Raw genomic sequence first — 15,913 nt, forward strand, 5'->3', positions numbered from 1 at the left:
TTTTATCCTTGGATGTGTTTCAGGATAGGTAAACTCATTCTGTGATCAATGTACTTGATGCACATATATAATTTGAAGAGGTTAGATTGGATTTTCTTTTTTTTTTTTTTTTTTGCTAACTTATAGGTGTCAAGTTGCTCAAAAGTGCAAATTTCAGTCTGTAAACTTCTCTTTTCGAAAAGATGTGTAGGAAACTGGAACTTGGATTGTTTGAAAATGAAGATCTTTGCCGCTGTCACTCATTTCTATAGAAATTCTGAAGACGCTTTTTGTTGGGGGGAAGATAAGGCAGTCCTCTGACTTGTAAGGCACGTGAGAGTGAAAAAGTTAGCTTTGTTTGATCAGTGGTCAAGCATTGCTGAACGTTCTTCAGGGATTCTTTGCTGCTGCTGTTCTGGGGGGAGGGAGGTGGTTGGGGAACGGCAGGAGTGCACATCAGTTTTGCTTTACTTTTCTGCCTTGTATCTGTGGATCACTGGTGTTCCCTGATTTTAAAGGAGTCTGGAAAGTGAATGTTAAAAAAGCAAGTCTATTTCTCCTTTATAATTCTCCTTTATAACTGTCATTTTAGTAGTATTATTAAAGTATTATAAATTCCACATAATGTCTTATAGTAGTGTGAGTTGTATTTATTCTTTCCCTAGAGCTCCTGCAACTGCCAAAAAAAAAAAAAACAGGCTGGAGGAAATAAATGAGTGTCATAAAAGTCAATTTAACAATGTCACCTGTATCTTCACTTTTTGGATAATCATTTTGTTGGCATTTGGTTTAGATCTTGAAGTTTAAAGGACCCTTGGATTTCTAGGAATGCGTTTGGCACAAAGAAAGTGCATTCACTGCTATAGTACGGCCATGCTATGAATTCAGTCCTTTCTTTTGTTCTCTAAACAATTCCAAGAATGTGTAACAAGTGAATAGTAATGATGCTAATAATCCGAGGTGTGTATTCAAATTAGAAATTGTGTACTCTTGCCTTTCTTGGCAAACTTTACAAAGAGAGGTCTGAAGGAGGTTTTGAAGCCCAGATCTGAACGAGCTGAAGAGGGCTGTTCCGACCCCTTCCAAATGATGTTTTCTGTGTGTTGAAGCTGTTATGCATGAGAAGTACACAAACATTTTAAATTAAAAGTATGATTTGCAGTTAACCAAAACTCTGGATATGAGTGTAATTAGCTAGTACCTCATTTACCTCTTTTTCTCTCTTTTTTTTTTTTTCTTCCTTCTAGGCACCCTTGCTTAGCCCTCGTTGGAGGTAATCGGTTAGGTAGATCAATAATCTGAGTTGGGAGGGCTCTTTTGTTGCTTGTCAGTTTTTGCTTGTCACTGCCTGCTCTTTGTTTTTCCTTCTTCCTCTCCAGAGGTAGCTTATCAGCTTGTTAGGCACTAGGTGTGAAAGACTGCCAGAGGCTGCTCCAAGCATTTCCCTGTAGATAAGTGAACCAGCTTAGGTTGTTAAAGTGGTTTAATTCATTAGCTTCCCTGAAGGCTTTTATGAAAGGCGTGTACCAAAGCAGTGAGAAGATGCTTTTGGAAAGCCTTCAGGTAAAGATGCGACTGCAACAGTCGCAGTACTACAAGTTTAACAGAACTCAGCAGTCTTGGACATGCAGCATATTTTTACTGCCCTTTGCATACTGCCTGCAGGCAGTATGAGGAAAATACATTAATATGGATAGTGGGATCATACCACTTCTTGGAAGCTGTTTTCTTACAGAAGCTGTGACTTGAGGTCCTGAATCATGTGTTGAGCTCTGTGCAACTTCTGCAAGGTGATGTTGGTTGCCCCTTAGTAATGTGTGGAAGAAACTTCTGTTTCAAGTGTTCATAAAGCAGAGGCAGTGGTCTCAAATACTGTTTTCAGGGTAAACTGAATATGGGTGTATACAGTCAATTAGCTCACTAGGAGTTAATGCAGTTGCATTTCATAGGATCACAGAATATCCTGAGTCAGAAGGGACCCACACAAGGATCACTAATTCCAGATCCTAGGTCCACACAGGTTCACCCAAAAAATAAACACAATGTCTGAGAGCGTTGTCCAAATGTTTCTTGAACTCTGGCAGCTTGGTGCTGTGACCACTGCCCTGGGGAGCCTGTCCCAGTGCCCAATCACCCTCTGGGTGAAGAACCTTCCCTTAACCCCCAGCCTGACCCTCCCCTGTCCCAGCTCCATGCCGTTCCCTCGGGTCCTGTCGCTGTCCCCAGAGAGCAGAGCTCAGCGCCTGCCCCTCCGCTCCCCTCGTGAGGGAGCTGCAGGCCGCCATGAGGCCTCCCCTCAGCCTGCTCTGCTCTGGGCTGAACAAACCAAGGGACCTCAGCTGTTCCTCATACGTCTTGCCCTCTCGACCCTTCACCATCTTTGTAATGCCTCCTTTGGATGCTTTCTAATTGCATACAGAATTTTATTTTGGTTAATCTTTTCCAGCCTCTGAAAACTTTCAAAGATGAATTCCTACAAAGAAAAATTGAGTAGGAAGATAAGGCCTTCCAATTCTTAAATAAATAATAAAAAAAAATCTGCACGTTAGCTAGACTTCTTATACATATATATATATATATCACATACACAAGTGCTTAAAATGGTTAGTAAGGCTTTCAGTAATGTCTGGACGTGCATTTAATTTTAACACTTTTGATTTTTAGGGTGAATAAGCATGTAGTTCTTGTCAACTTCTCAAGTTCCCTAAGGCTTGTCCTTTGTGACAGAAGCCTCCCTGGCAGTTTTGCTGGTAGCCCAGATGGGCTGAATGTCAAATGCCAGCTGCTGCTTTGGTGCACTCTCAAGTGAGGTTGCGTTCTGTAGCAGATGTGGGTGTTAGAGCAATGTGTGTGGCTGACCCATTTTGCTATTGCAAAATTATTGCAATAAAAAATTGTTGACCCGTTGTTGCTATTACACTTCTGTCAAAAAGAGATTTCTAACCTAAGTGAGCTTAATGGAAGATACAGATGTGAAAATACACAAAATGTAAGAGGAGCTGTTATCCTAAGGATGCTAGGGGGTAATAGCTGATCTCAACTGCATAGAGAAAACACCTTAAATATTTGCTCCAGCAGGAAAACTGATTAGTGTGAGGCAATAACAAATATTACTCACGCAAGTCTAAATCATCCTACGTACACTGTGTGTAAGGAGGTGTGTAGGGTACCTTCCAACTTGATTTCCCAATTTAACTTCTGTTTGTGGGAGTGGCTGTGAAATAGCTACATTTCCGCTGGTGTTATATATAGTAGCCTATAAATACTTCCTGAAACCCAATCTCTGAAGTATCACTTTATTCTGTCATGCAAGACTTAATTACACTGATAATAAATAGACATCAGAATATTTTTAGCTAAGCATGCTGTCATGATGCTTCCTGTGCATGAGGCATAGAACAACTTAAATATCACTATCTGAAGGCTCTCCAAAAGCTTTGAAAACAGCTGCTTGAAAAGTGCCACCGTTGAACTTGTTTCCTTAAATATCAAGTACATCTTGATCTATTATGACTGTATGTTAGTTTCAATAAAGTTGTGGGAAAAGACAGTTTTCCGGGGGCTGCTCATAACGAGTGACTGAAGATTGTAAAAGACAATTTTTTGAGAAAGCACAATCCTTCAGCTGATCATCTAAGTCTCATCCAAGCATGCCATGGATAAATTATGAGTCCTTATTCAACAGAATATAAGTATTATCAAAAGGACTGCTTCCTTTCTAGCACCTGACTGGTGAATTATTAGGTAAACAACATGCAGTGTATTGCTGTTGTTCAAAGAGGCTTGCAGGTAATCTCTTCAGTTCTTAACTCCTGCCCAAACACCACAAGTGTTAGTGACTGCGTGATGCGTGGTCCGTATACAGCAAGTTAAATATCTGGGAGGTCTTAAGCTTAAAGCAGAGCTTAGATAATGTTCTTGGAGTCATAGGGGATTTTATTTAAAAATAAAAAAACAAGCAAGAAACACAGCAGTAATGGTTCTGGCCTGATTGCCACTGGATAGGCTGTGAGTCACAGCCCTATAGAGGGAAAAAGTAATTTTTTATAATCTAAAACATCCGTAAACACTAGAGTCATAGAATCATAGAATATCCCGAGTTGGAAGGGACCCATAACGATCATTGAGTTCAGCTCCTGGGACCACATGGGTCTACCCAAAAATTCAGACCATATGACTGAGAGCACAGTCCAAAGACTTTTAAACTCCGACAGGCTTGGTGCCATGACTATGCCCATGGGGAGCCTGTTCCAGTGTGCGACAACCCTCTCGGTGAAGAAGCTTTTCCTGATGTCCAGCCTGAACCTCCCCTGCCTCAGCTTGACACCATTCCCATGGGATTCTAGAACAAAAGAGCCTTTATTCCCTTAGCTGATCTGTATTTCATGCATTTCTCTACCTTGTTCTTTTATTAGGAATTACCTACTCCTATTTCAGGAGCTGCTTGCTACTTTATATATATATATATATATATTTTAATCAAAAGCATCCTACACAAAGTTTACTGTATCAGCACAGGCTGCATGTGCCACATCTAATGTTATAATGTTGATCACACTTGAATAGGTGTGAAGCTGTTTATGTCTTGGTACGTTTCAAACTTCTTGACCAGCTTCTGTTGGTCAACTAGCTTCCTTCTTTTCTAATGTTGAAATAGTTCCTCTAGTGGCCCTAATGCAGCTAGTCCCAAAGAAATTATATTACCCAGTTGGGACTTCATTATTCCAGGAAATATTTGCAAAGCATCATCTGCCATGTGTAACCATAGGTGTCCAACCTAAACTTAATCTGCATTTAGAAACTCCTTCAGTGGGTTTACAGACTAGATGACACTGGCGGTGGCACCTGCCAAAACAGTTGCTGCTGCTTGCTTCACCTTACGTGGTGGGGAATAGGAGGTGTCTCTTTCTGAAATCGTGCAATCCTGAAGACCCCTATAAAGAGAGTGCTGAAGTGGTAGAATCGTGAAGTTCACCCATGTCTCAGATGAATGTGTTTCTAAAAATGTTTTGTAGCACTTCATGAAAGCAACTTAACGTAACTGACATCTTAGCGATTTTTGTCATTTGTGTACCTTTACAGTAACATATGGGATTAAAATGCCCTCGATGATTTGCAACAGACCGTGGGATTCCTTTCATTCTGCAGTGTTAGTTCTGTATGCATTTTTTCAGGGTTGCACTGAACGTGTTTAAACTTCTGCTATTATAAAATGCTGTGGGAGGCAAACTCATAGCCAGGATGTGCATCCAACTTATATTCTATTTGTTATTCTATATACTTTTGAAAAGTCAGTAACTCAACGGGTTTGTATTAGTCCTTTGTTTGCATAACATTGGGTTCCTGTTTGCTTTAATATCAGTTGAGGAAAGAAAGTTGTGCCCCTCTGTCAAATTGGTTTTCTGCAGCATTTGGGCTGATGCTCTTACGACATTTACTGTCCATGGCTAGTCAGGAGTTAGCCAGTTGGGCTTCTTAGGTTAGCTTCAGGTATTTGGGGTACCCAAAGCATCTACAATGCTGGAATTTGGAGAGCTGCACATTGCAGGCGTTTTTAACATCTGTTTGACATGCATCTGAATTTCCACGGAAGTGATGGTAATTGGGAGTGGTATCCATTTGGGGAATATCATTCCATCTCTAGAAAGAACTTGGAAGTGTTGACGTATATGCTTGGATATACTCTTTAATAGGACTGTTTTCATCCTAAACTGGTCTTTATGCTGGAGAGACATCAAGGGTTTTTGGGCTTTGGGAATGGAGGTTGGTGAACTGTGGTGTGGGTCTAATATAGGGACAAATTTGTTGTATGAACTGTAGAAAGTGGCATTCCTTTGGAGCTCCTGGCTTGGGAACAAGATGGAGAAAGGAGAACACAGAAGCCTTGGGCATTGATTAAATTACAAAGCAGAACAGTTCTTACGCTGCTTCCTGCTCTTTCCTTGGATGTGATGTGAGCATTACGGATACAGCTTCTAGGAGAATGTATGAATGAATCGTGATTCATATTTTTCTGAGGAACAGACATCTGTGATCAAGCTGATACAGCCGAGGTGTTTAAGCACTTAATTCATATAATTCTGTGATTCTCTTAGTAGACTTCTTTAAGCTTCTAAGGATGTGGCTAGTACTACAGTGCATTTTAATCTGCACTGCTACTGAAAGAAGCACCTCTAGTCTGTATATTTTCTCTTTTGCTGCCAAATACTGATTATGGGCAACAGATTATGAATAAAACTAAACTAATAAACATCACCTTCTCCACAGCTCAATTTTAACCCACATCAAATAAATTCATTGCAAAAATGGGGGGAAGGGAGGGGAAGGGATGAGGCAAGGATAAGCAGGACTAACTTTTTTGGCAACAATAATGGCTTTTATTCTGGTTTAGGAGTTTAGGATTTTTTGATAGGCCAGAACAGGATGCTTCAGATGGTTTCTAAAAGGTAAATGGTCTTTCTTTTTGTGTAAAGACTGTGTTACTGCTTGTTCTTTCTTAAAGCCTGCCTTATTGAATTGGATAAAACATCTTTTAGAAAGGCTTATTTCAGTTAAAGAAGCCAAAGATCCTAAATCCTAGTAGACGAGTGTGTTTAGTCACCTGGCAGCATAAATACTTTATAGGATTTCCAATACTAGTAAACCCCAAACAGTGTTGATATGCCTACAGCTGGACTCCTCAACTTCTAGTCTGTCCTTAATGTGAAAGCCTGTTGAGACCTAGGGCAGTTTATTTTAATATTGTGAGTAGGAGGAAAAAAAAAAATCAATTCATTTCAGATCAGAGATAAGCTGAGATCACAGCAGATGAGCAAACTTATGTTCCTTTTTTTTTTCTTCTCTAAGAAGTTAAATGATAACTCATGACCCCACACTTATTTTATTAGTATGCTAAGTTGTATGTTACTGAGTTCAGTAACAGCTCAAAACTTGTCTATAATATCAAAAACTCATTTTGTATACAGTTCTAAAAGTTAACTCTTACTTGTTCACAGATAACTACTCTTATTAATCATAAAGATAAACCAAAGCGTTCAGACAAGACTCTGCAAGCAATTCAGCGAGTGGGCCAAGCAGTTAACCTGGCAGTTGGAAGATTTGTTACAGTGGGTGAAGCTATAGCCAACGAAAACCATGAATTGAAAGAAGAAATGAGTGTTGCTTGCATCGAGGCAAGGAGAGCAGGTATGTAGTTACTCATGAAATTTGTAACCTTTTGTGCATGTGCCAGTTTTGGCACAGCATTTTTAGTGCCAGGAATAATGTAAGATCTTTAATGTGTTATTTAATTGTTTAAACCTCTCTGGTTCATTCAAGGCCTGATCTGTCACTCATTTTTGTTGCTTGCTTAAAATGCTGTCATTTTATGAGCCACTGTGTCATTTTATTTATCCAGTGGATGGAGTTGTGTGTTGGCTTTGATCTTTTGCCGCAAGGAATTACCTGACTGCTGTTTATAGTAAGGTGTTACTAGAGACAAAGAGCAGAATGTTGAGAAAATAAGCGTAGAGTTGCTCTCAAGCTAAAACAGTGGAGTATATAAAGTAATTTGAGATCACTTCATTTTAAATCTGAATGTGTGAATGAAGGTCAGTGTCAACCCATATTTCATCAAGAGTCAATAAGATGACTCACATCAGTCATCCTATGACTTCCCTCAGTAAAATGAAAATCATACCATGCTTGTCTTTTTGCTGGATTCAGTTTTTGTTGCAGACTTGCTGGGTGTATGGATTGAATTTGAAGTATGTAAAATTGATTGAGTTGACTTTGTCACCCTTCTCCCTTCAGAAGGCCCTCTCTAGGCAAACAGTAGGTTGCATCCTCTGATCCTGTAAGAGAATGTCAGTGTCATGTTAGAAACCACCTTCCCGGATATGTCCCTTGAATGATGTTTTAGTGACTATTCATAAATGAATATTCTTACAACTGCAGTGCAGCTCTCAAAAAGATCAGATCTTGAATAATGCTCCTTTTGTTGTTTGTGGTATTTGGGTGTGGGGTTTGTTTGTTTTCTTTCAAATACTTTCAGATAATGGGAAGTTCTGCTTGAAGTTCTTCCTTTTAAGCAGGCAGAAGTACCTCCTGGCATGACAGATTGTCTCCCTGAAGCCACAGGAAGCATTAAGTCTGTCTTGAGTTTCCAGATGTGATGGCAAATAAATGACCCTTCCTTCAACACTAATGCCTTGTCTGCAGGAAGGAGCCATTCTCCACTCTTAGACAAGGATTACTGTAATTGATCTGTTAGTGGACTTGTGGGTGTTTGTGTGATTTATTTTTGTTTATTTATTATTTTGTTTGTTACCTTTTTAGTAACTGCAGAAGCCTTGAGAAACTTGCCTATTGGTGTCCTAACTGGTGTATTTGTTGTTAAATCCTGTGCTGGCCTCAAACTTTGGGGATGCATGTTTAGTACACTCCACTCAGCGTGTGCAGTTAATACCAGTTTTGTGCTTAAAAGAAAAAAAAAAAAGTTTACAGATTAGGCATGGTAATGTAAGAAATCCTCTGAAAACTCCTCATCAATGAGTAGCAACAAAGCACACTGGTGATGAAGGACTGTTTTTGTTACTTGAAAAACTCTTCTAGATAAACTTCAGACTGAAGATTCATGGCTGCTCCACTAAGCTTGGCTGCAAACAGAAATGTCCTAATTTGAAAACATTCCATTTGTTATGTAAAGCATTCCTTTTCTCTCCAGAGATCCAAGTAAAATGCTGACAAGCCAAAAGCTCCCATTGATAATCTCAGCTACTAAAAGACCAGTGTAGTGTGAATCTCTGTTTCTTGACTTGGCAGTGTTTTTGTGGCCAAGTGCTTCTCCTCCTGCTCTCCATCAGTGTATCCAGGAGGAGCTCAGAATCTAAAAATAGTCTGGCTGCCCTATTTTCTCTCACCAAATGGTTATACTTCCTCTACGTTCTAAGTTTTATTTCCTCAATATAGAAGAGGGAGGATATAGGTTGTTTACTTTTCTGTCAAGCCTTAGATTTACCTTGGCACGGGTCAGTTATTCTCTCAGACCTATGTACATGTATTTCACATCTAACTGAAGACTTGCATGGAAAATTCCGTATATCATATGTGTTTGATGCCATTATTTGTTTTGTTATTTGTTTTTGTGTTTGTATTATCTCTGTGGACGGCTAAGTGTTGGACAAGGCAAGAGAGCCATTTGTGCAGAGACATTTTTAAGGATAGCTGTCCTCCGAATTCAGTCTCAGAACACAGTCGCCCAAGTGCCATTTTGAACAGCTCTGGTGTTCCCAAGCAAGCCAATAAAATCTCCTGGCGAATTATATCCAAGGACATTGAATTGTAGAAAAGAATCAGCATGGAAACATTGTTCGTCCCTGAGAGATGTCAGCTAATGTGACTAGTTTGAAAAGCCCAAACTGACAGCTTATTGTTCTGCTTTTGTGTCAACCATTCTTCAACACTGGAGATGTCACCGTTAAATATTGGATTTTCACATTACAGTATGCATGACAAGCATAAGCTTTATATGGAGTGGAGTTCCCACAACAAATTCAGCCAACCATGCATCAGCTCTTCTCATGGGAAGCTGTAGTTTGCCTCAGTTATTGAGTTCTGTGGGGAAGGTGTGAAATTCTTTTGTTTTATTTTTGTGAGGGTAAAATGAAGGGAAAAGTGGGAGAAGAAGCCTTTAGGGGATTCTCACTGTAAGTCATAACTGCTTCTTGTTGACTGAGATCATACTGGTCTCCAAGTTTCCTGTGTTTCTAGTTGCACATGCACATAAAGGAAGCAAAAAAAATTAAGAATTTGACCTGAATGAGCTTTCCATCACTTAAGAAAATGTTCTATGTTGTCAAATTATATGTACATTAATGAAGCGTTAAGGCGTAGCAACAGTGTGAAGTTTGTGATGTCACTTGTGAAGTAATAGCTTAGCTCTGGACTTCTGAACATTTTTACTGTAATAGAAACAAAATTTATGTAATGCAGATTCGTGTGCAGCTAAAGCACACATTTTTCATGTCTGTGTGCTGGATTTTGAAACGTTGACATCCCATGTTCATATGGCATGGGCAGCAGAAAGTCCTCAGTGATTAGGACAGGATGTTGTGGAGCTGTTTATACTTCCTTGTAAGCCAATAAATTATATGAGGCTTCAAAAATTAAAGGGAAGCTTTGTTAGCCATAGAAAATAGATCTCAAGCCTAAAAGATTTAGAACGTTCAGAGTCTGAATTGCTGAGGAAAGTAGTGAGTCTTCAGATCAATTGCACACCCTGCAGAGGCTTTGAAGGATGACAGATGTAGTATCTGACTCTTGTGAAGGGTATAATCAGTGATCCAAAGTGTTTCAGACTTGTTATGACTATTTCCTTGCAATAAACCTTGTAATTTGATTGACTCGGAAAAGAATCATCAAACACTGCAAAGGGTCATGTAGCAGATTTTGCCTAACATTTTTCTTGCACTGTGTCAGTGTTTACAGTGACAGTAGAGTAGTGGAATGTAACTCAAAGAACCACATTTTTAGATGCCCATCTGTGATATTTTTTTTCCCAAACTAAGGAAAGACTGGTTAATTTAAAAGAAAAAACACATGTCAGGAATGAGTTAGTGTCATAACATTTTCAGTATTCTCTGCCAGTTGACTACATAGCCCTAAAGGAAGAAATGGAGTAAAATGGGAGCGACAGCTCTCTCCTACTTTTGTCTTGTCTTTTAGTACAGAGAAGGAATAAACTAAAAAGTCTGACAAGCAGCGATTTAAAATGGATACGTAGAATCGCAAAATAACTTAGGTTGGTACGGATGTGTATCTTCAAGAATGGAGACACTACAGTTTCACTTGTACACCTCTTACAGTGTTTGAGCACTCTTAAATTTGTTAAAGCCTTTTATTCCTTGTCCATTGTTCCTTGTCCTATCACCTGACACTTATGAAAAACTATGCGTAAATGGTATAAATCGTGGAGCTGTGTTTTGAAGGACTGTCAGGCCTTCCTTGTTCCGTGGAGTTTGTATGTGTCATTTCCAGATTAATAATGCACCCTCAGGTTCTTCATATGAGAGCCCTGGCTTTATCAGATTTTTGAAGTGATTATCACGTATGATTAGGTGAATTATCTCAGTTGTGGTTTTGGAAATGCATCCTAGGGGACTCAATCAAATGTCCTAGACATGATCTTCAAGGATGATCTGCAGGTTAGCTGTGGTTTGGTCATTTTGTCTTGGGCACTAATAAAAAGTATGCCTTATTTCAGAGCTTGCTTGTGTTTGGTCTCTCAGCAGTCCTTCTGCAGTTGTGGAATAAGGAAACTGCTCTGTGCCTTTCCTGTATTGGACTATTATCTAGGACTATCTATTATTTAACAGGTCAGGGTCCTGTGATTTTTCTCAGACAAGAAGAAGATTCATTGAGTGCACTGGACCGTGAACTTCCTAACCACATTAAAAATAAAAGTTGTCAAATAGCCCTATTTAACTGTTACTATATTAAATACTAGTTGACTAAAAGATGTTCATGGACCAAAAATCAGTGCTTCATTGTTGTTTTTCTCTTTTGTTTCTGACAATGTAGTGTTTGATAGTCTTTTATATAAAAAGTGCAGTAGCCTCACTGTCATGCTGCAGTCCTATAAATTAGGATATTATTTTTTGGAATCTCTTTATACCTAATGCCAGAAAACTTCCATGGGAATATGAAATCCGTAAATTATGGGAATACTAGCTGGAATTTGGAAGATGGAGGGGAATATATATTTATTTACTTGCTGCATCCTACTCCTTCAGTGTGATGGTGCTGCAAGAGTTGATATTGATTTGATTTTTGCTATTAAAATTGGAGAAATACCTTCCACTTAAATATCAATAGACTCCTGCAAGAAAATTAGTGTTGCTTACAGATGGATGTAAGAGACAGTACTGAATCATCTAAATTTAAATTTGGAGAGGGTGCCACCAACAGTCAGCCAAAGGAAGTGAAATGAAGTAAAGAGTAGTTGTGGATTGCTCTGAAATACCTCAAAAGTAAAAGTTATATACCCCAGGGTCTTTTTTCTTAGTATGAAATGGTAACTGTTTATATTTTTCCTTATAGGTGAAACAATTGCACAACTTACGGATGTAGCAAGCTTGGATCATCCGGAATCTGATAGCCACATAACAATCTTTACAGACAAAACAGGAGTGGTAAAAGCTGCAAGGCTGTTGCTTTCTTCAGTCACAAAAGTGCTGGTGTTAGCAGACAGAATTGTTATTAAGCAAATAATAACTTCCAGAAACAAGGTATTTGGAGCTTCTTTTTTGTTTTATTTACCTGATACCAGCAGCCAATGCAAAAGAGTGGTGCTACATGAAGTGGTATTTTCGTTGTTATCTCTAGGAGAGGTACAAAATAAAGAGGTAAAAATGAATGTCTTACATTATTTCCACCTACCAAATATCTGAAATGGAATGACTATAAAGTCAAGAGGAATAAAATTTTCAGTGACTTGTTACATTTTATATGATCCATATTGCACTATTGACTTAGCATGCTGGAGAAGAAATGTGTAAGTTTTTTGTGAGGTGGGAAGAGTGGCTGTAGTATAAAGGCCAATAAAAGCCACTAAAAGACAGGATCTTTCTACTGTCAGGAACAAGACAAGGAGACCATTCAGCATGTATCTAAGGCAAAAAGCTGTGAGGAATGCTGATGAAAGTATGTGCTAGTGCAGTGAGCCTTACAGATTAAAAGGTTTTTGTGCAGTTTAGCTTATGGCTTGAAACTTAGTTGATTTAAATAGTGCATGAAGACCATTTAACTTCAAGTGTAATCTATTTCAAGTACTGCACTGTCTTGACTGCAGAATATCTCCCTCCCCCCTCAAAATGTACTAAGATAAAAATAGAAAAAAAAAAAAGTTTGAAAAATTAGAGCTTCAGAAGGCAGCTTTTTTTTTTTTTTTTTCTTCCATTAGTTTTCAATTTGTAATCCAGAGCCTCTCTTTCTTCTTTTGACTCCTCATGCTTCATATCTCTCTTATTTTCTCCCAGTTTGCTTTCCAGACAGGCTGTTCTTTATTAAGCAGCTTTTAGATTCAAGGCACTTAACTGAGTCCCAAGATTTAGAAACCATGTTGCATGTATTACCTGCTTCAATCTGGCTCAGAGGCTTAACAACACTGATTTGCTGTCTTAGTGCTCTTTTCTTCTCCCAGTGGTTGGGGAAGGTGGCATTAGTTTCATCATATTTATTTCAAAAAAATGGTCTACTCTTGCAGCAGAAACCAGAGTGGTGCATTTGACAACTTCTGCTGCCTTTCTTGAGCTTTTCTTCTTTGTTTGCAGCCATTCAGACAATTAATGTCTGAGTATTATGGTGTTACAAGTGCAATAACCATAGGTACAGAAATGGATTTTAATTTGGAAAGTATTACAATATATAAAATGAAGTCTTATATTCCAAAGTGTGTCTTACTGTGATTGTTGTAGTCTTTGTGGCCTTTTGGATTTCACTGCATTCTCCTTTCTACACATATTACATGTGTTTGAGAATGTCTGCTTCTGTTTATGGAACCTGTAAAGCAATTCATGTATCTAGGACCAAGTCAAGCAAATGATAGTGTCTAATATAGGCACACTCTGCGAGAGTACACTGAAAAGTGTGTCAGGTAGTGGTATGATGGATGGCAAAGCAGTTCTCCCTTTAAGAAATACTGTGATAGAGGGATGATGTAGGCAGGGACTTGAGCAGTGCATACTCAGGGACAGTGTAGTATAATATGGCATAGAGGATAGAAAGGCAGAAGTGAGATCATCATTTATATCAAGTGTAAAAGATGCTGACTTTATGGATCATGTTACTTTTTCAGAACATCTCACCTGTATTTTCATCTTAGAGACCGAATGCCCAATGTTAAACTTTTAGTGCCACTTTTCTTGCAGCCTCTTTACGAATAGTTTCATTTTCATTGTAATGATCATCTTCCACATATGAATCAAGAGTAGTGACTCAACCAAGGGTGAAAGATAGAAAAAGGCCATAGTGGTAGGTTATCCAACTTCATAGACTGATGAAGTGATTGAGATCTCCTGGATTTGTGATCTACTGCAGAAAAGTAATCTCTGTTTGATGATCCTAATGATTCTGTTCCTGCCTCTGTATCCTCAGCACCCCTGTATTTTTAGATTTTGTACGTTTCCTAAGTCCATGCCCACATCTTTCTTACCTTTCAAAATTTGTTTCATTCTCTATCATACTTAGTAGGTTTACATCTTGCTCCACTTACTGTTGTCTGGTTAGGAGACCAGAACAATGAATAGGGAACTGACAGATAGCGGGGGTGTTGCTATCCTGTGCAGACTGAACCAAAATATGGACGTGCCCTGAAGTGATGTCAGCCTAAAACGGCAGTCTGAAAAGTGACATTCATAGTGCAGCAGTAGCTGTGTAACACTAAGTTCTAAATTAGGTATTAATAGAAACTTAGTCTTTTCTATATATATTTTAACCTTGAATTTTAAAAATGTACATTTTAATTAGTGTCTGTGTGTTTCATGTTGAAAGCTTAAAATTAAAAAAAAAAAAATGGAGACACCACAGATACTTTGCATTTTAGAAGCTTAATGAATAAACTTTAGATGATTTAGGGTTGTTTATACTGTTTCTGTAAGTAGTTCCTTAGAATGCCAGTTATGCTGGAATATCCAGAATCACTAGCTGTAATAGAAATGTGTGTGCTCTCACTGAAATTTTAACTTGATGAGATTTGTCATGACAGAAACACTTGCTCTAGGGTAACTGCAACAGAGGTTTCTTGCAATCAAGACCATTCTCATAAAGTACTCTATTTGCTTAAACCAAAAATGATTAAGCATAGTTACTCGTTTTTTTGTTTGTTTGTTTGTTTGTTTGTTTTTTTCCATTCTTGGAAAAGAAAGTTGGATCTTAACTTGTATGTTTTCTCCTTTCCCCACATTATTTTCTACATCCTCACTTTAACATTTAACATGACAATAGCATTTTTGCTAAATATGGAAACTGAACCCTGTAATAATGTTTCTCTTGATATTGGGAAGATTGAAGAAAATGTTTTTGAGGGTTCAGAATAAGTGACTCATTTGACTGAAGCGTGATTATTAATTTAGGCTTTGATTTCCAGCTTTTGGGTTATTAATACTTCAATTGTAACAAAATATGTACATTTTAAGTAGCACAATTTAGAAATAAATAATAAAATTCCTAATTTAGTACTAATGTTTTTTTGTTTAGTATCTTGATAATCCGCAGTATTTTTCCCTTGTCTTTCAGGTTCTTGCAACAATGGAACAGCTAGAAAAAGTCAGTAGCTTTCAAGAATTTGTACAAATATTCAGCCAGTTTGGAAATGAAATGGTTGAGTTTGCCCATTTAACTGGAGACCGGCAAAATGTAAGTATTAATAAAAATGTATGAGAAATGTTATGAATATCACTTTTCACCTGCTTCACTAGAAGATTCATGTTCTTCTGTGATTACTAACTATGAAAAAGCAAAACAATGCTGATGTTCTGTCTCTGAAACCCAAATTTTTCTCCTTGCCCCACCCAAAGTACCTCCTTTGGTTTTAAAGCTTAGCCTGGGGTGTTTGCTGTGTCTATCTTCCAGAAGCCTAGATGCATGTCATCTGAGATGTGCTTTAGCTTCATTTGTTGTCCTTGGCTCTAGCATTTCTGGCTTGTTACTGTGGTAAAGAATCTGTCTGCTGTTACTTGACAGAAACAATTGATGTTTGCACATAATAAGAGGCTTTGAAAACAGAAGAACTGAAATCTTTACATTATATTAAAGCATCTGCTTATATTTTTTTATTTTTTTTTTAAATGCTGTTGAATATGCTTGATATGCTCACTTTACAGTGTGTAGGCTGCTGTGTGGTGCTGTTAGTTTTACTGGTAGGAAACATCCCTCAAGGTATTTTTATTTAATATAA

The 15,913-nt window shown here is 38.2% G+C and overlaps 1 protein-coding gene across 1 annotated transcript in view; it reads left to right on the forward strand.

Moving 5' to 3' along the window:
- Positions 1 to 15,913, forward strand: part of CTNNAL1 (catenin alpha like 1) — a 53,651-nt gene that overhangs the window by 9,608 nt on the left and 28,130 nt on the right. Inside the window, exons 2-4 of the mRNA XM_084507608.1 lie at positions 6,975 to 7,164; positions 12,058 to 12,245; positions 15,253 to 15,372. Coding sequence (XP_084363734.1) covers positions 6,975 to 7,164; positions 12,058 to 12,245; positions 15,253 to 15,372 — 498 coding nt within the window. The remainder of the gene's footprint in view (positions 1 to 6,974; positions 7,165 to 12,057; positions 12,246 to 15,252; positions 15,373 to 15,913) is intronic.

This window comes from Aythya ferina (genome assembly GCF_964211825.1).
Source record: "Aythya ferina genome assembly, chromosome: 2".
NCBI classification, from domain to species: domain Eukaryota; kingdom Metazoa; phylum Chordata; class Aves; order Anseriformes; family Anatidae; genus Aythya; species Aythya ferina.